Raw genomic sequence first — 20,394 nt, 5'->3', positions numbered from 1 at the left:
GGGCAGTAAGTAGGGTTGTTAATTTTTTCCATGGTATGTTCTTCCAGCTGCTGTAGCAGAATGACTAATTCACTGGCTTATATAATAAGAGGAAGCTCAGCAGCATTAGTTGCAAGATCTTAAATTGAAATCAGTGATTTTGTTCTTCACTATGACAATATACAAATGTCAATGGTAAAATTCACTCAAGGGAAAGTTTTGCTTTTATATGGGAACAGGAATGCATGTTGAGTGTTATTAATTCATCTGTGTGTTTGTTTTTAAATGTGGTTCTGAAAATGTGAAGGTTAAAGAGTGCTGTCTATATTTTCCTTATGAGGCTTCAAATTTAGCCTTGTGCTTCAACACTTCAGCACCATTTAGTCATCCCTGCTGATCCAAACAAAGCTCAATGTCAGTCTCAGAAGGTATAGAAAATGATGAAAGCTACAATTCTGCTTGAAGATGCCAGGGAAAGTCTGCATAATCCAGAAGCTATGGTGCAACTTTTACATTGTCCTATGTTGGACAATGTATTGTCTAACAGAATTGTCACATAGGATTAATCCAGAATACTAATTAAGATAGTAATTGTGAAAATAAATTTGACTAGGAATTTGTTTATTTGTATACGTGTGTTTTGTGTCAGAGGTATGGATCAGCTGTAGAGATGTGCCTCAGATGTAGGAATGTGTGATACAATGTTGTGAGTGTTCTGTGAGTTTAATGTATTGCTCTTAACCATATAGCATATGTTCCTTCTAGTGAAGCATGCGCAATTTACAGTGTTAATTAACTACTGTGGCTTTAATTATTAACTAGGATCCGGTGTTCCAAAAGAATGTTCTTCCTTTGATGTGTATGCTCTTGGTTTAAAAATAATCTAGATGCATATGATCTGATCAAGCCACCCTGCTTGATCTGAGGTTGGTGAGTTTCATGTTTTGATTTGTTAAAAGAGGAAATGTTGCATACGTTCCTCTTTCAAACAGTGAGACCTGCAAAATAGGACACAAGTCAGTTGTAAAGTCCTGTTTTTGAGGTGTTGCAGTTTTTTCTAATAAACCCATAGATAGAAAATAGATGTCTAAATTCATTCTTTTGCTTTTGAAATTATGGTGTCTGTACATCCATCTAAATGGTAATGAAATGCTAACAGAGTAATCTGTTTGAGATTTTTTTCCATCCTGCAAGATAATGATAATGTGATAAAATATTTGGCAACTTGATGTCTGTTTTGAAAACTGGAAATACAAACATGAATCAGGGAACTTAATAAGATTTTATTCTCTAAAACACTGGTTGGTTCACTGCTTTTAAAAAGATGTGAGGAAAAATCTGAATTTTTATAAGCTGTCCTGCTGGCTGAACTTTCAGATACTATTGACAGTTAACCTACATTAATGAGTGTTATTTTTTTTTGATAATTGTTGGTTTATTTAGACGTCTTTCTCACAAATATTTACTAATGACCGTAGTGTGTGCTGTGGACATTTTGGGAGTAGTTAAGGTAGGTAGCTTGAGGGCATGTTTATCCTTGAAAGGGTTCTAGTTTTGTTTTAGTGTTAAGTGGTTTGGGAGACTTGTGTATGTGGTGGCTGAGAGTCCCTTGGCAATTCTGTTTAGTCTGGTTTAAGCTAGTTTGGGACCTTCAGATATGTCCACTGAATTCTGTCTAAAAGGAAGCATTTAGCCTTCAGGGCAGACATCCTGGGATGCACTTTCTTGCCCCACTCTCCATGCATTTTAGGTTTTTTTTCTTGCTTCTTGTTTGCTACTAGAAGGCTAGGATATGAAGCCAGGCTGTGAGAGTCCCTACAGTACTTTCTTCTCATCATGCATTTAGATTTTGTGAGCTAACATCTCTTTCAAAGCACTGCCAACAAGCAATGGAAAAAAAAACCCACTGCTGAGCAATATGGACCTAATAATTGCATTGTTTTGTGTTTGCTGATTAATAAAATTAGGATGCTTCACATGTCTCATACTATGCTATTTTTCAGTAGTTAGACCCAGGAGTAACTGAACTGAGGTGTCACATTTGCATTAGTTCAGGTTAGTACAGGTTGACTTAATGCAGAAGGCAGTTAGCACTGAGCGGGAGGACAGGGCTGCGTTACATACATGCGCTTACTGGCAATGGCTGCAGAATTCTGGATTTTGATGACCGCTTACCCAGCAGTTTGTGCAGAGTTCTCCTAGCGCTGCAGTAATCGTATATTCGTATGGAAGCTTCCCGCAGCATGAAGTGTGGACTCCTGCCAGACTCGATACCGAGCCAGGGAGGTATTAGCAGATCCAGTCTCGGAGCCCTTGTTAGGGAGGAGCGTGCTGCCTTCAAGAACAGGCCACCGCTGAGGCTGTGCAGCTCGTCGGGAGTCGTAGTGAGGCTGGAGGCTTGTGGCGCAGCTTGCGATTGTTAATGCGGTATGTGTACAAAGCCAGGTTCTTTCCTGGAGGTCTGAGCTTATGAGTGAATGCCCGTGTAATTTTTAACCTTTTTTTTTTTTTTTTAGTATAGGAGAGGAGGCATGTAAGGACTAAGGCAAAAAGTAAATGAAACCCCTGACATCTTGATATTTTGTATTGAATGGTATGGGTGCTAGTTCTGAGCTGTTCTAAATGTCTGTTTCTCATTAGATTTGTGACATATGTCAGTAACCCTTTCAAAATATGACTACATACTTGTATGATACATATTTTCTTGTCACGCTTGCCCTATTACTGTCAGTAAACAAGTGTCTACAATCAGTAATGCTGCAGGGTCAGTATTTCTGTGCAAAAGGGAAATCTGTGGTGTTATGCTCATGCAACACCAATAAAATTGCCAGCTAAGTTACAGCCCCTGACTATAAGTTTTGGTGATGGTTTATGGACAGAAAAATACCAAGTGTGGTTTCTAGTCCCAGTATCCAAATCTTTTCTCACTTATTTATACAAATGATAATTTGATTCTTTCTGTCAAAAATTATGTAAATTGTTGAGAATGAGAACTTTTTCTATTAAAAATTGCTATGAATGTTGTAATTATCCTTAAAACAAAGCTCTATGAAATTTGTGAAATGTAGTTTTGCAGTAAATTTATGGAAGGTTAAAAGGTCTGTAAATGCATTTTTAATGCCAAAGAAACCTTAGAATATTTTATAAATATTGCAAGATGAGAAATTGAAAATATCAGTCTCTATAAAAGTCAATTAATTTAATCTGGTATTTCAAACAGCTTGACTATTGAAATGCTTGAGGTTAAGATACTCTGGGTACTTTAACTTGGTATTTTTTTAAATCTTTCAGTTGTTTTAAAACTTAACCTTGACTCTGAATCCCTCAAGTTCCTTTTTTTTTTTTTTTTTTTTTTTTTTTTTCCTGGGGAAAAGATAACATTTTTGCAGTAATTTTTCCCTTAACTGCATTTTTAATATATACCTTATATAGATTCCCATCTTTATTTTCAGTTTAAGATAATACTCTTGTGCAAGTTCCTCTCTTTTAAGCTGTGTAAATGTAACACTAGAGGAAAATATTATATGATGCAGATAAAAGAATTTGAGAAATGTAACGTCAATTTTAAATAATTTGGTTTTTATTTTACTTTTATATTAGATGAAACAGTGTAGCTCCGGCTGCTTTGTGCTGCGATGGAGCAAATATAAAGCAGCCAGAGTATTTCAGGTATTCAAAGAAGGTTTATAGCCTTCTTGTGTCCCCAGTTCAGACCAGCTGTTTTACAGCTGTGAATCTTGCCCTGAGATTTTTGGTGGGTGGCCCCAGCACACTTACACAGCTGGGGTGAGTTGTAAACCAGTTAGAACATCATATACATGTTGACAGGGCCCTTGACTTCGCAAGCATTAGAATTGCCTCATATAGGTTAGCCAGAGTGCCAAGTAATGATTTGCGATGTGATATCTACATTTAAGATGCCAATGCTATTGAGCTACTACTCATTAATAATAACAACGTAGATATACATTTGTTATTAGGGTGAAAATGCTGTTTTCTTGAAACTTGCATATCATATCTTTGTATTTGAAAAACCTACATATTTCATCTTTAAAATGAAATATATTGATTGTCTTGTCTCATGAGGGTGGTTGTCTTGATCCCTAAACATTTTTCCATCATGCACAACCAAAAGATTCTGAATCTTACTGATGTACAGACAGCTGTGATCTTCATAATCTGTTTGTGTGGGTGTTAGCATTCAGCTCTCCAATGAAGTGTGTCAGAAAAGAAATGAGAAATTGAATGAGGTGGGAATTAAACGAGAAAGTTGACTGTATAGTTGATTTAGCAGTAATCTAATGTGTAGCTAATTGGCTAGTATCCAGATTGTGCTTTTGATTGTTTACTTTCCTCTAGGGAAAAATATTATTGAATATTAGATGACTGCATCCCAGTAGGATGCAGTCATAAGCTGCATGTCTAGGTATCAATTTTTATCTTGTGTAGCACAATGATTTCTTATATTGTAAACCTGGCTGATGATATTAAAATGAAAAATGTTGAATTGCAGCAGCAAAACACTGGCCATGTGTAAGCTAGCAGGAGTTTTGCACTTTACATTGTAAGTGCCAGAACTTCACCCTAGGTTGTTATATATTAGATGAATTTTTAATGTATAACTTTTGGTCGTCATCCACAGTATGCCCATTAATCAGCAGAACGCAAAAGGCATGCATTCAAAAGAAAAAAGAAACCCAGATGTGCGTTCATAGAATGCAGGAATCAGATTGAAAGTTTAGTCTCTATGGAAAGTCATCTGGAAGATTTTCAAATAATAAATATCTAAATTACTCCAATCAAACCACAAAATAATTTCAGTGAGGGAAAGTAGTACAGTGAAAAGGAAGGAAATATAGCATTATTATAACTTTTTTACTCTTCCAAATTGTAATGCTTTCCGTTTTCCTCCTTTGGAATTAGAGTTTTTAGCAATATAAGATGCAAGCAGAGGAAAAAAATCTTACCACGTTCAATGAAACTTCTAGAAGGAATGAATCCTCACCAATTTCAGTAAAGATGTAGGGGCTCAGCTTTTTACTGAATTTTGTTTTGTATGATTATTGATTAAATAGATTTTATTCTGCAGACATTTGTACCATTAATATGTACCATTTTGCTTTATGTGCAGTAGTAAGCATTCAGAATTATTAAAAGGATCCTTTTCTCCCTGGTATTTGGGTATTATAAGAAGCTTGGGGCTTTCTGCGGATAGTAGTTTAAAAAAAGGAGGCCTTTGTCCTATGAGTTTAAAGTTGAAACATGCCTTAAATATTACGGTGAGTGCAGTTCCAGTCTTCCATGTTCTGGCAGGGTCAGAAGATTCATGCTAAGTGTTGTGTACCCTAGAACAGTTAGCTAGCTACGAAATCTGAGATTATGTGGACTTTTTGTGAAGCTATCAGGATAAACTGCAAAGATAACCATCTTTTACACCTATTCTGGAGGCATAAGCGGAGAGTGTATGTAATAATGCTCTACATGCTAAGTATTGAAGCTCTACATGCTAAGTATGAAGTATTGAAGATCTGGAGATCTTCAAGACCTGCCTGGATGCAACCCTGTCTACCAGGCTCTAAGTGACCCTGCTGAGTGGGGAGGTTGGACTAGATGATCTCCAGAGGTCCCTTCCAACCTTACCGATTCTATGATTCTGTTGACTTCGGTTTTGGCAAATATGAAAATATATTGTCCTTGTAGTAAATGTTCATCCCTTGTATCAGCGCATTCTGATTTTTAGCTCAACATAAGTCAGTATTTGCTTTCTGTAGTAGTCAGTACCCACAGTCCAAATGGAGCTCTTGAAAGTAAAACTACAGATGCTTACTTATGCCTTTGTATTTTGAAAGATGCTATTTTGTATATGTGCCTAAAGTCAAAATTTGTGTTCCTATTTTCTATAGCTGTTACAAATTTTAGGTATTGTATATCCCATCAAGCAGTAATGTCATCTTTAGTTCTTTGGACATTAGATATTTAGAAGCAAGCATTATTAAGGTTTTAAAAGTATTTCAGGCATTGCTTAAGATAAAAATTTGTTCTACCTTTTTTTTATTTATTTTATTTTTTTTTCAGGTGGCCTGGCTTTAGCTCAAGTACAGTTTTTTTATGTGAAATACCTGGTTCTGTATGGTGTTCCTGGCCTCCTTGTTCAAATGGATGGACTGAAACCGCCAGCTCTTCCTTGCTGTGTAAGCATGATGCACAGTTTCACTAAAATGTGGAGGTCAGTCATTACTACTTTTTAACAATTTATTACTGATATATGGCATGGATGTAAAAGAAAATGTGTGTCTTTTCATGCTTGCTTGCATGTTCTTGTGCTCTCTCTCTCTCTCTCTCTCTCTCTCTCTCTCTCCCCCCCCCCCCCCTTTCCATAATTCAACTTGTCCACTTTCTAATGAACTTTGACCATTACTTTCTCTTTGCTGCAGAGGTAGAGGGAAGTGTCCCTTGCATTATTTTCATCCTCTTAATTATTAGAACTAGACTCAGCCCACCTAGTTTCACTAAGCTGGCAATTATTTTTTCCAGATACTTATTAAAGATGGTTCATTTTTCAGTCTTGGTCCAGAAAGCATATTTCCACTGGATATTCATCCAGAGAAGGAAAAGAAATGCTTGATTAGTTACTATATGAGGAAAGCTGTGGATATAACATTTTAATATGTAGTCATGTAGTAAAGAACATCTTTAACACAATAAAAATGCTATGAAAAGTGGTAATCGCATATAATTCAAGATGAAGTTTGGGATTGCCTTTGTTTTTAAAAAATTGACACATGATACTCCAGAAAAAAGTCAGTTTTGAATCTTACTTTTAAATCAATATTTACTAAAGTATTTTTCCTGAAAACAATCTCTGAAATAGATTCTGCTTGCTGTTTAGCCTGTGTAAAACATAGTATTCGCTTGACTTCTCTCCTCCCTTGTTTCACTCTGCTCTTGTTCCTCTGCTGTACGGGAGGATGTGCCCTAGCATTCTTGAAACATTACCTTAACTGATTTAGACTTTCTAGCTTTCCAGTGCAGAGACGTGTTTTTTACTGTGCTAGCACAGAGCCTAGCACAGTGGTGCATCCCCTGGTTAGTCTCCAACTGCTTTGAGATATGAGTAAATTTTTTGTGTTTTAGTCAAAAAGAGTAAGTCTCATTATCAGAGCTTGTTTGGATGAAATTTTAATTTTGTCTTCTGCTTGAAGCTAGCTGTAACAAAAAGACTTTATGGTTTATAATAGTTTGCCATTGTAGATGTCTATTATTCAAAGCAGCAATGTAGCATAAATAGGGAGGAGAAAACAGATGAACTGTTAAAAATTATTTGAGCTGCTAACAAACCCCCCTGATTTAAATTCTCCTTCAGAGCTTGAACTGAACTTCTGACCTACAGAGCTGAAATAGAAATCTGTGGTTTTTATCAGGCAGTCTCCTGAGATCAGTGTCCCTTGGCCTGCAGGTCCTTGCAAGCAGAATTTCAAACAGTAGCAGTATTTTCCTCCTCTGGCAATTATTAGGCCATGGAAACAGTATTACTCTGTAGGTGTCAAATGAAACTGCGCTGTAACACAAATACTAATGAGATTGTTGAGTCAGGTACTTTTTCCCATCATTGTTACAATTATTAGGGGCCTGCAAAGTTAGATGTGGTGCACAACTTGCAGTAAAAGTGTTTGATACTCCTTAAAAATATTTATAACATTTTCTTATCTCGTTAGAACTAATATCTAGGCAGGTAAAGTCTGTTTATTTTTTACAGTAGGAAAAATGTGAACTGCTGATATTATTTGCCCAAATATTTCATTCACATATTTTGTAGTTAAGTCACTGCCAGAAATGATAAAATTAGTTCAGAGATAGGGTTTGTTTGTTTGTAGGTTGAAAAATCTGTTTAGGTATAGCTGATTTGATCTCAAAGCTGTATAGATGGTAGAATTTCCTGTGGCTGCTGGTGAATTATGGATCAATTGCAGTTATCTAAGAGATTTCACACAGCTTGCCCTCTGAATTCCTGAATTATGATTCTCTTATGCCATTATAGTTAAACTCATGAATCACTGCTAGCCAGAGGCTTGCAGTCCTTTTAATGTGTTTCGGTGTGTTATATAGGAACGTCAGTGTTAGAAGTGGGAGATGGAATGACAGCCTTTGCTTATAAACTATATGGCAGTCTGAGGAGGACTGGCTTAAACCAGGAAGAGAGGAAACGATGAGGTTTTTTTTTTTTTTTTTTTTGTAGGCTTTTCTGAAAGCAAATAGTGTGGGTTGTGATGTCTCAGGAACAATAACTCCCTGTTTTCTTTAAGTGCTAAATACTGTTTTGTAGTTAGGTTATGAATTCATTGATTTTTAAATGACTGTTTTTAACAGTTGTATCAGAGTATCTCAAATTATAATGTTAATAACCTGATGCCTAATTTTAAGATGGTACAATGAGAAGAGTTGTTCCAGAATCTGTTCTCATAGTATGATAGCCTGGTAAAGCCTGTTAAAGACATTCAGGAATAGATTGGGAAATGAGAGTAGAATGAGTCAAATAACAAGGTTGAGTGCACTGTTGCCAGCAGAAGGACCCTCGATTGAGGCAGCAATTGCTGAGTCTAATGTTTGGCAGGTACAGGTACAGCTGATTTGGAAGGGCGATGATGGGTTCACCTGCTGGCTGGCATGTTGGAGGATGCTCAGAAAAAGAGTTTGTACATGCTTTCCTTGTTCCCTGGCATCTGCTTTAGGCTGCTGTCAGAGACAGGATGTTATTCTAGAAAGGCTTTGGGCTAACCCAGTGTTGCTACTTTTATGTCTCAAAGTAATTATGAGATTTCAAAAGAGAGAGAAAGCCTGAAAAAAAGGACAACGTGAAAGTCACAAATGATGCAAGAAATGCAAATATAAACTATGTGCGTGGATTGGTTGTAATGTTGTACTGATATCTGATGTCCTTTAATCATACCAACAAAAATTTTGATGTGATAGATTCAGACCAGTGTCACTTATAATGACACATGCTGACATAATTCACTCGGTGAGACAGTGTGTAGAAGAGCTTTCAATCAGAAGTTAAGAAAAATACTGCAGCTTGTTTTTTAAAAATTTCTCTAGAGCTCAAGAGCAAAGCAGGTATTAGGAAAATAAATCAGTTACTCTGCCCCCCATGATACGAAATAATTAGTCAAGCTGTGTCCATTCAAACTTGTAAATAAAAGGATGTAATTAAAAAAAAGTTATCGACTTTATAGTAGATTCTGCCTAATTTGCATTTTACTTAGTCAAGAAAATCTCCTGAGTCAAAAAATTAGCAATGTTATTTTCCATCTCATGGCAAATACAAGTGCTGAATGTGTTACTGTCATTTCATATTACCAGGATAGCATCATCTTGGTAAATATGCATTTATGTATTTAATAAATGCATGATAAAGTTATTACTATTCATAAGCTTGAGTATAGTTATGAAAAGCAGATTCTTAGTGTGCTGGGCTAATTCCTGATTTCCAGATAGGGCGACAGTTCAGTGACATACCAACTTAGCATTTTTAATGTCTACGTTATCCTATCTAAGTCACAAGGAATTAACACTTGTTTTTGTTACCAAGGATAAGATCAAGATAAATAAGCGTGTGAGAAGAACCAGTACTGTTGGAAGTTTAAGTGCCTAAAGAATTGTTCTAGACTGATATCTGCTCTATAACTTCTCGGGCTGGAAGCAGACATTATAGTGCAGCTGGAAGAAGTTGTGCTACTGTTAACAGAGCATTACTGATGATTTAAAATTAGTTCAATATAGAAAATGCTGTTCTAGTGTGATACTGATGATTTGGAAGCTTGTAGAAACTAGAGAAACAATGGATAGCATATACTAAACCCTGTGCTAGTTTTGACTTCTTAATGAAGAACCTGACTTTGACAATGTTTTCCACAAAACTTGTCAATTCATAATTTAGGAAATATTTAGCCCAAATGCTGTTCACGAAAAAAGCATACTGCCACTTTTGAGTGTCAAAACTACTGCATGTGGAGCAAGCTTTTCTGTGAAGATACTGATCATGGATCCTATGTTTTGATATGCCATGGGAACAGCTTAGGTTTGATATGGGATGTGTAGAAGCACAGTTTCTCCCCTTCTGTTTCTGTCCACCTTAAAATTTTTGCGGTCCCAAGTATCTTGTCTTGAAATAATTTGGAGATAAGTGTGTTTGGGGCATATTGTGTTTAAAGTTTTATGGATGTTTAACATAGGTTTAATGTCTGCAAGGGTTGTGGTTTTTCAGGAAAGCAGTAGGAAGGAGACTGTGGAAAGTAGATTTCCTAAGAATCAGAATTTTGTCCAGAATAAAGAAAATTGAAGAACCCCAAGATAGAAGTCATTGAATACAATGATGGAGAAACATCTGACCATTTTCAGCTAGTGTTACACGTTTTTGATTCTCAGCACTCTGATTTTTGGCTGTGTAGTAGAGGTAAGTCAAAAAAGCCATTTCCTAATGGGTGGACTAGAAGGGCTGAATTTTGCACGTACATGTGTGTGTGCACACAGATGTCAGGTTTATCTTACAGATGTTTTGGTGACATCCAATAATGGCAGCTAGGATACGATTTGAAAGAAATTACCTTCAATTCAGTTTAATTTACCTGCCTTGTTACTGCTAAAGAATTGTTTGTATTGTATGAAGAGTGTTCTTTGTGCAAGATTTAAGTAAATTGTTTCAAATTATAGATTAGAATTTTGCTGTAGGCTAGTCATACTCTCTAACGTGCTGTACATGCTGTAAACATGCAGTATAAAATGGATCAAATGAAAGTAAAATCTATCTGGTATGTTTCTTTCCCATTCCAATACTTCTTGTCGCCCTTGAAGTCTTCTGTCAATGGCAATCAGGATTGCATGTGTCTGTCGAGAAGGATTATATAGGGTATTTTCCCTTCCATCCAGATTCTTTTCAGGAAAAGAAGACTCTGCACTGATGCTGTGTGTGTGTGCAAGCACAAGAGATCAAAATTACTGTATATGGTCATATTAGAAGGATGAATAACAATTAAAAATCAATCTGTTTACTAACCTCTTTTTTTCTGGCTTAGACATTTGATGATATTTAATCTAACTTGCATCCAATTGCCTACTTTTAGCAGTGAGGAATACTGGATAGATTTTTAATGTGTAAAACAGATTTTCAGATCAGTCTTTAAGGAAAAAAAAAAAAGTAATTACTTAAAGGTCTGGTTTTTTTACCTATGCTTCTCACTATCTCAGCTGAGCTTATGTACTTTCTTTATTCAGGATTCTGATTTTATATTGGAGTAAATCATTTTGAGAGTTAACTTATTTAATATATCAAGAGGAGTAAGTTGTTGAAAGCCTCGTGGTATTTGGGATGAGTGGCTGAAACACCAGAGGGCTCTACTGCCATCCAGAGTGACTTCAACGGGCTGGGGAAAGGAGCAGAGGGGAACTTCATGGAATTCAATAAAGGGAAGTCTAGAGTCCTGCACCTGGAGAGGAGTACCCCAGGTACCAGGACAGGCTGGGAGATGAGTGGAAAGCAGCTCCCCAGAGAAGGACCTGGGTGTCCTGGTGGACAGCAAGTTAACCACAAGCTGGCAATGTGCTCTTGTGGCCAAGAAGGCCAATGGTATCCTGGGCTGCATTAGATAGAGCATTGCCAGCAGATTGAGGGAGATGATCCTTCCCTCTACTCTGCCTTGGTGAAGCCACATCTGGAGTGCTGGGCCCAGTTCTGGGCTTCCCCATATGAAGCGGAGAGATGGAGCTACTGGAGCGAGTCCAGAGAAAGGGCCACTAAGGTAAGATTAAGGGACTAGAGTGTCCCTCATATGCAGAAAGGCTGAGAGAGTTGGGGCTGTTTAGCCTGGAGAAGAGCAGAATAAGGGGGAATCTTATCACTGTGTATAAATATCTGAAGGGAGGGTGTCAAGTGAATGGGGCCAGACTCTTTTTGGTGGTGCCCAGCATCAGGATGAGAAGCAATGGGTGATCTATGGGTGAAACTAGGGGATCTTTGAGTGTCTTCCAGCCTCAACTGTTCTATGATTCTGTATAAGAGAGCATTAAGAAAATTTAAATAAGATTAGAAATAGGTGTTTCTGTCAACATTTGATTCATGAAGCTTGTCGTCTTAGATTTCCAAATAGCCAGTGTCTGGCACAAACAAACACGTCCCCAGTTCTGGGCTCAGAAGTAGATGCCTTTTTAAGTTTAAGGACTTGCACTGTAGCAAACTCTTGTGGAAGTCTGGCTTTCTTTTTTGATATCATAGTATTCTTTTACTGTTAGTCAAATTATCCAGAAACATCATAGTCTGAAATTTGAGATAGCAGAATTTCTCCCTGAATTTCTTTCCCATGAATCTAGTTCTCTGATTATATGCTAGTAATAAAAAGCAAATTGCTATCTTGTAATCTGTCATTTGGAGGTAATTGCAGAGGAAAAAGGAAAGGCACAGAATGATGGGTCATAAACTCCTTCTCATGGCAGGTATCCTCGAGTGAGTTAGGTGGCAAATCCTTGCATGATTTGCATGAGGAAAGTGGAGGCAGTTAACAAAAAGGAGCTCCATATCTTCACAACAGCGTGGAGAATCAGAGTCTGACAGATACGGTTGGTGCACCCAGATCTGTGGCTCAGACCTGCTCCCAGCCTCAGTGTGGGAAGGAGTGTAGCAGCAGTGGCTGCTTCCCAAAGCCTGCAGGAGGAGCTTTGCTGGTGTTTCATGCCTGGGGAGAGGATGCTTCATGGGGATCGGTATGCTAGGCCAAGTCTACTTTTGCTATGAACAGAAAATTTCTGTTTAACTCTTATAAATGGGCTAGCAGTCAGCTTCAAGAGGATCGAGTATTTTGAGGTGATTTGTTTTGTCGTTAAATTCTGGCTTGCTATTTTTCTGAAGCTCTCTAATCCTTGCTCTCTAACGAGACTTACCCAGCAGCTGGAACTGAGAGACAAGACAAGGAAAGACAGACTTAAGCGTCTCCCTTTTCTCTGGAGATTAGGTCATTTCTGGCCTATTTCCAGCATCTCTGATTTTCAAAGGAACAGTTGTCCTGTGTGTTGTAGACACTGTATTAGGAAAATCGAAAATGTTTCTAGCAATCTAGTTCCTTACTGACTTTCATTTTAAGAAATATTAACATCAGAGCCTTTCTATTTTTTTAAAGCACTTCTTCTCTGCCCCTTGTTTTTAGATGTCATCTCTTAAATATGGAAAAGGATTATTTAAAAAGCATAGTTGGACTAAATAGAATTACACCTGCAATGCTGAAATTTCCTAGTGCTTGTGATTAAGGGGAAATTGTATTGAAACTTATGAATAGAAGACATAGTTATTGCTAAAGTTTTCAGAAGCCCAAATACCTCAATGCCTATGAGCAAAGTTAAGCCGTCTTTTACAAACATTAATACACTAAAGTCAGTAAGATCTGTTCTGTGTGTTCCATCAACCAGTACGCTGAATTGAATCCCAAATCAATAACAAAAATAACATGCACAGGAACAATTTTACCAAGGAAAGCTTGTATTTTCACATATGTGTGGACAGTGTACTTTACAAAGCAGAAAGAGTTTTAGTTTTTATTTTTGAGAAGCTTTTTACATGCATTTTTATGAATCTGTTACCCAGATCTTCAGAACAGAAAGGACTCTTTTTTTTCTTCCTGTTGGTATATAAGGTGTAGAGTAGAACGCAAGGCTAGCCTCTGTAGATTCTTCCTACCTATAATTCCTATAGTACTTTTAAGCAGTACACTCCTATGCAAAATATACAGCTGCTTTGTGGAATAACTAGAGTTAGGTCTGTCTCTTGCAGAGAAGAGCCCTTGTTACTAGGCTACAGAGTTTATCTGCTCTTGTTTTCTGTTTTGGTTTGACTAAGCTTGTATTTTTTTCTGCATGTGGAATGGCTTTAGCCTGATGCTTAGATATTCTGGCTTAATCTTCAGGATAACCTCCCTGTAAATATTGGCAGGCTGCTGTTAGGTTTTCCAAAAACCAGTTCTTCCCCAGGCTGAGCAAGCTCATCTTGCCTCAGCCTTTCCTCACAGGACAAGTGCTCCAGGCCCTGACAGTCCTGGTGACTTCTGCTGAAGTTGCTCCAGTTCATCACCATCTTTCCTGCATTGAGAAGCTCAGCACTGGGCATGCTATTCCAAGTGTGTCCTACCAAATAAAGGGGAGTACTTGCTTCCCTGGATTTACTGGCTACACTGCTGTTGATACAGTACAGTATATGCTGTTAGCCTTCATCACTATGAGGGCACCCTGCTGGCTTATGGTTAGCCTGTCTATCAGGACTCCCAGGGTCCTTTGGCAGAGCTGCTATTGCAAGATTTATTTTGTCCCAGGTGCAGCTGTTTGCATTTTTCCGTGTTGATTTTCATGGTGTACCATTTCTTCAGTAGATCTCTCTGAGGGGCAGCCTGCCCTCAAACGTGTACCTTTACCCCCCTGTTTGGTGTTTCCTGCCAACTTGATGAGGGTGCCTTTCATACCTCCTTCTAGGTCATTAATAAAGTCCCTTTTCCCTTCCTTCTCCCCCTGTCCCTCTGTATTGTAGTATATTTGTTCAATTAAATCTGTTAAGTATGATACTTCAGAGATTTTTGCATTCCTTTTGGAGAGTGTATTCCAGGGAACCACTTCGATTAGTCTTGTTTTCCTTGAGAAAAGTATTCTTGTTCTATTGATATTTATTTCTTTACATAACACTTGAGATTTTCACCTCATTTGTAATGATTATAGAGGTAAGATGCACATATCCACATATTTCCATTATGTTATGGAGGGAAATATGATCAGTTATGACACATAATTCCATTCGACTAATGCTTGAATATGTGATGTAATGTAGTATTACAGTTTCTGAAAAGTGTCTAACTGAATTTCTGTGTTGTTTATATTTAATTAGATTTTTAGACTTTTAATTAGATTTTAAAGTAAATTAGTTAAACAACCATTTAAAAATATTTAACATGAGGTTGATAGAACTTGCTCTTACTTTCTCAGTTTTTCGTATTCCTTAATTTAATTCTTCTGCCCAGAAAAACTTTTCTTTAAACCCCGATGGGAAATACATAACAGGTAAAATTCTGATACCATTGACAGCAGTGGTAAGCAGCAGTGAAGTCTGCCTTTCAGTCTGTATTTACAGCATGTAGAGTTACAGGTACTGTAGACATGAGGATTTTTACCCTTTTGCCTGTGTTGGCAAATGGAAATCAATGAGCAGGTTAGAAAATGAGAACCACAAAGCTACTAGTGAAATTATTTGATGGTATGGTGCTTGTAGATGCTTCTGAATAAGAAGGTAAACAGTAGCATGCTGACTGGCATTTTTAATTTCCTAATGGAAATAGAGGGATGAAGACACTGAATAAAATTCTGACATTGCTGAAGCTGTTGTCAAACCCTGATTGAATTCAGGGATGGCAGGATTTCACTTGAACATTTCTGTTAGGCCTGTATTGAAACCAATTTTTGACTTAAGCAATTACATAAGTTTTGTTAAGTGTCAGTATAACTTAATATGCAAAATCTTAAGCAAATGCTTAAGACAATCTTTAATAAGGATGAGGCTTGGTACCTAGTTACCCTTGCAAGAGGTAGGGCCTAAGAAGTGGTCTCTCAAGGGATCAGCCTAGTTATTGCTGCAAGTGGTTCAGTAGTGACATAGCTGTATCTAACTGACTGTTACTTAAGAAGATTGGTAGAGAATATTTACTCAACTAGGTTAGTAAAACTTCCAAATAGTTAATGCAAATAAATAAAATGTGGCTGAATGGTGGTGAATAGGTCGTGAATTACTATTTAAGTAATTCAACTGGTGATTTTTTTTTTAACTGTCTTGCTTCTGTCTTGCAGAAAAAGGCTGCTTGTGCAGGGAAGGAAAAATCTAGATTGCTCTAGGAAATCATATTTGTCCACACCTTTCTTTGTGTGAGGTAGGAAACAAAAATGGTAGAACCTATCAATAGATTGGAAAAAATCAGTTGTGATTAACTTACTGTAGCAAATATACTTTTTATTAAATCTGTCAGATCTTTTTAGGTTGCTACATGAGAGTATTTTAGTTATAAAGATTTAGATACCAAAAAATTACCAGATATGAGTTCTCTTATAATATGCTATTCATATCATGCATTCATATAAAATATTTTGTTGTTTAAATTTATACTTTAACATTTACTTTTCCTGTTTATCAAGATGGTCAAATTCTAGTAGCAGTCAGTTTTCTATGGGGCAATTTTCTTGAATTACGAGTCCCATTAGCTTTATGTAATTCTTCATGTGAATACTGGTTAATATTCTTTGCCTGTTCTCGTATTAAGATTTGTCTAACTCTGATGCTCACTTGCTGAATTGTAAGCATGCAAGTGTAGTGTGATATAAACATAACCTTTAAGCGTTAGGCCTGCTTGTCAATATCAAAATACATAAGATGCTAATCTAGAAGTTGGATGTTTTATTTGCAGAATTTTTTAATAGTGGAATAACTTGTTTCTAAGTAGAAAAATAAGATTTTTCTAATTTTCATTAGCTGTATTTTTCATTAGCTGTTATTATGTTAAAACCAAGCATTGCTTTATGATGTGTTATTTTCAGCTAGCTTGTCATCTGAATATATGAAAGACATTTTTGTTCTGGACTTGTTAGTAATTCTGTCACTGATACAAACGGCAGAGTTAACTGCTTTTGACATCAGCTAAATTGGTGCATGCTACAGTTCTTACCTACTGTACAGCTCAATTTGCTGGTTATATTAAACCTTTAAAAAGCTCCTTAAATCTCTTGAGTAGAGAAAAATCTATTTTTCCCTTCAGAACGTAAAACAAGGCAATGATGAAGCCCCCTAATCCTTCTTTGTTCTAAATTGCATAATTGCTCGAATTTATTTGTGCAGCGACTGCTTTGTTACTGTCATTTGAAATTGCTGAGCTTTTTTAATGAACAAGCCAAGCCCTTTCCTATATGAGGAAATTTCAAAGACCACCTACCACTTATCACCCATGAAGTCCATTTTTTATGGTATTTGACATTAGCTCTGCATTAATACAGACTATTATTACTTTTGCTCCAGTGTCTTACATTTGGCAAACAGTGCTTTGCCTCTTCACAACTACTATAGAAAATGAGTAATAGCTATTAATAAATTTTATTGTTCCATTTGCAATAAGGATAGGGATCTCTCATAGTAAAAGGACAAACACACTGCATTGTAAGAGCCTTACTAAAGGAAAACCAAAGGAAAACTTCCCCTATGGGAGTTTGTCACAAACATTATGGGCATTAGGTTTCATGCGCTCTCCATGAAATACCAGAGCTTTTTGAAGAGCCAGGGAAGATATAAAATTAAAGCAATATTTCTTCTGAATGGTTCTAAGAGAGATTAACAGAATACAGCTGAGATTTGCTGTTTTTAAGAAGGTATCTGCTGAAGTATATCACCAAGATCCAATATGAGGCACGTGTGAAACCAGAACTAACTTGTAGGCTTGAGTCTCCTATGCTGCCAGGCGTCTGTATAATCTTACTTTAGCACTAGCAATGACTGATGCCTGTTCAAAGTTGTACTTGTCTCTCTGGCCTGGAGGTTGCTAAAAGAGATCTATTTAAATTCATTAAAACTTTCCTTAGGCTTTCTGGTATGGTACAGCTGATCAGTTGAGTGTTTTTGTTGAAATGAAACAAAACAAATTAGATCAGGGATCTAATTTGCAGGCTGGAGGCCACTTGCAGTTTATGAAGCCTTTTATGCAGTCCACAAAGGAACTTCCTAACTGTGGCCATTTTATTGTAGATAATTTTTGTTACACAGGTCTTCAACCTGAGCTCTGAGCTAATAGCTGAAATTCCAGAAATGAAAATTTGGGATGGTGATATTAATATTGTCTACTTGGAGATAAATGTCTGTTACAAAATGCCAGACCTCTGAGTTTGATCGTGCAGTGTACAGGATGCCCAGAGTCATGCTGGGCAATTATGTTCAAGCTGAAATCAATGAAGGTTTTGCCACTGATTTGAGCTGGGTCAGCATTTCACTGTGGATTGCCACCATTTTCATAGATACAGAAACTGTATCTTCTCCTGGCAACTCCATGCAGGAAATACTTTGCTGCAAGTGGAAAGTTTAGAGTTTACCCTGTTCAGTCTTGAAATCATCAGGACTATCTACCAGTTTTTATTAGTACTGTTCTGTGAAGTAAGGCTTCCTTGTGCTTAAATATCTCCTGCATTGGTGTCCAAAGAAGTGTAGAGCACAGAGCAGGAGCTCCGGATGGAGACATCCGGAATGTATGGAACACAGTGACAGTCTTGGTTGTTCTAATAGTGTAGGAAACCAAAAAGCAACTCAATGTTGCTGAATCATTCCCTCAAGGGAACAGGAATTTGAAGTGTTTTATCTGAAAACAAAGTGTTAAAATTCCAGTATGTTCTAAAGCAAGTATCAGAGAATATGGTTAAAGTGTCTTTATATAAAAGTCCAGCTTATTATTACTATAACAAAAAATTGCCTGTCAAACACATGATACAAAAGCATTTGATGGTATTCATGTTTTTTCTTTCAAATATCTTTTTCCCCCTTTTAGTTACATTTATTTCATTGAGACAAAAGAAAAAAGAAAACTGCCACTACTAGTTTGCTGCATTGTAGATGGTTTAAGCTTAAACTCAACGCTCACAAACAAAAAACAGTCCCTTGAAGCTTGAGATCTAGGCTCAAGCATGCTCTTAGATCTTGATGTTTAAAAGAATGTTGAATTCCATTTATCATGTATTTTCTCAGCTGGCTGAGACAGACTTTTTTTTGTTGTATGTTAGATAGTAAGGATTGAGATGTTTTGTTTCTGAGTAGGAAAAGATAGTTTGTTGTTATTTATCTTGAGAGGATGCCTAAAAACTGCATATGCATATTTGTTCCTGATTCCGTAACTATGTAAGTGGACAAAATCTTAAAGTACATATGCAGCCACAGTTCACCATAACATGACTGTAATTCAACTGTAATGTATTTTCTAAGACAATTTAATTTTCATGATCTTAAGTTGAGCATCTGCTTTCAGAGTAGTGTATGCTGCCATGGTGGATGGCATTCACTTGTAAATAAGTGTGGTGTTTCTCATTGAGCAGACAAGTTTTGCTATGAAGGTGTTGTTTTCTGCAAGTTTACTTGAAACCAAGTCTGAATCCATGCGCAATAGTGTCTTTTAAAAATATGGATGGATTTCCCAGGTCTTTATTTAATAATGATGATGGAGTTGGTACTACTCATTACTTAGAAAATATTTATTCCACCTAGTCAGCATAACCCCTCTGGTGGTTACTTGAGCAATGTTTTACAGTTCATTAATCAACACATTAAACAATCGACCTTAATAAACCCAGGTTTTATATCCACTTTCCTTATAGTCATCTTATTATTCAGACAAGACTCTAAAGCATGCTGCAGAATTATGTAGCACATTTGTATTTATTCATAATTTGGAAGCCTTCATTATTCCCTGCTTAAGCAGAGGGGTTGGACTAGATAATCTCCAGAGATGCCTTTCAACCTCAACCGTTCTGTCATTTGAGGATTGCCAATTAAGGAGGTTGCCACAGGTAAAATTGGAAGAAAGATTAGCAAATATAGAAGAGGCAGGCAAAGTAGTTTAGAACTGTTAAATCATGGGGCATCTATCAAGGAAATTGTCTATTGTTTATATAGCCTTTTGGAAATCACTGCTTTAAGGCATTCCTTGAGAAAGAGGGACAGTGAAGCAACTTAAGAGCATTGTGTCAGTGAGAGCAGCTGTCACCCAGTAACTCTTCAGTCTCCAGCACAAAGTGTTCTGGTGCACAGAGGCTCTTAGCAACTTACCCACAAAACTGCCAGGGTTATTTGCAAAGATAGCTAATGGAAGTACTGGTTTTGCCAATGCTGTTCTTCAGTAAATCTGAGGTACCAGGTACCTCTGAGGATAAATGATTAAGTTAGACTTTCTGACACGAACTTTAGCCACATTTGTAGTAGGAAGGGTTTGATATCCATGGCTGGAAACACTGCAACAACTAATTTTAAGAGACAATGAATGACCAGAAGGGTAGAGAGAGTTTTGGAACCATAATAAGTGGCAAACTGCCCACCTTTGAGTACTTCCAGATCCTTTGTTTTGGAAGTAGGACACAAAGTTAGAATGATGCCTTACTCTTGTCTGTATGCTGCACAATTTGTTGTCAAATTGTGTATTAGTTGCAGCAGAAATGGTTTACAAGTCTGTGAGAGAGCTGGCACAAATAAACAAATGATCTCAATTCTCAAATTTTATAATTTAAGATTATAAAAAATAATCTTAAAAATAACCTTAAATAGAAATACTTACATTTTTGAGAACATGGGTGATTCTAGTTCAGTATGTTCAGAATTATGAAGTA

General features: G+C 36.9%; 1 protein-coding gene across 1 annotated transcript in view; it reads left to right on the top strand.

The window, feature by feature from the left end:
* Positions 1-20,394, top strand: part of HHAT (hedgehog acyltransferase) — a 122,883-nt gene that overhangs the window by 33,946 nt on the left and 68,543 nt on the right. The window contains exon 8 of the mRNA XM_062571303.1: positions 6,055-6,205. Coding sequence (XP_062427287.1) covers positions 6,055-6,205 — 151 coding nt within the window. The remainder of the gene's footprint in view (positions 1-6,054; positions 6,206-20,394) is intronic.

The sequence above is a fragment of the Rhea pennata genome, chromosome 3, assembly GCF_028389875.1.
Source record: "Rhea pennata isolate bPtePen1 chromosome 3, bPtePen1.pri, whole genome shotgun sequence".
Taxonomy (NCBI): Eukaryota; Metazoa; Chordata; class Aves; order Rheiformes; family Rheidae; genus Rhea; species Rhea pennata.
Note: the sequence above shows the minus strand (reverse complement) of the source record. Positions and strands in the feature narration are given on the sequence as shown.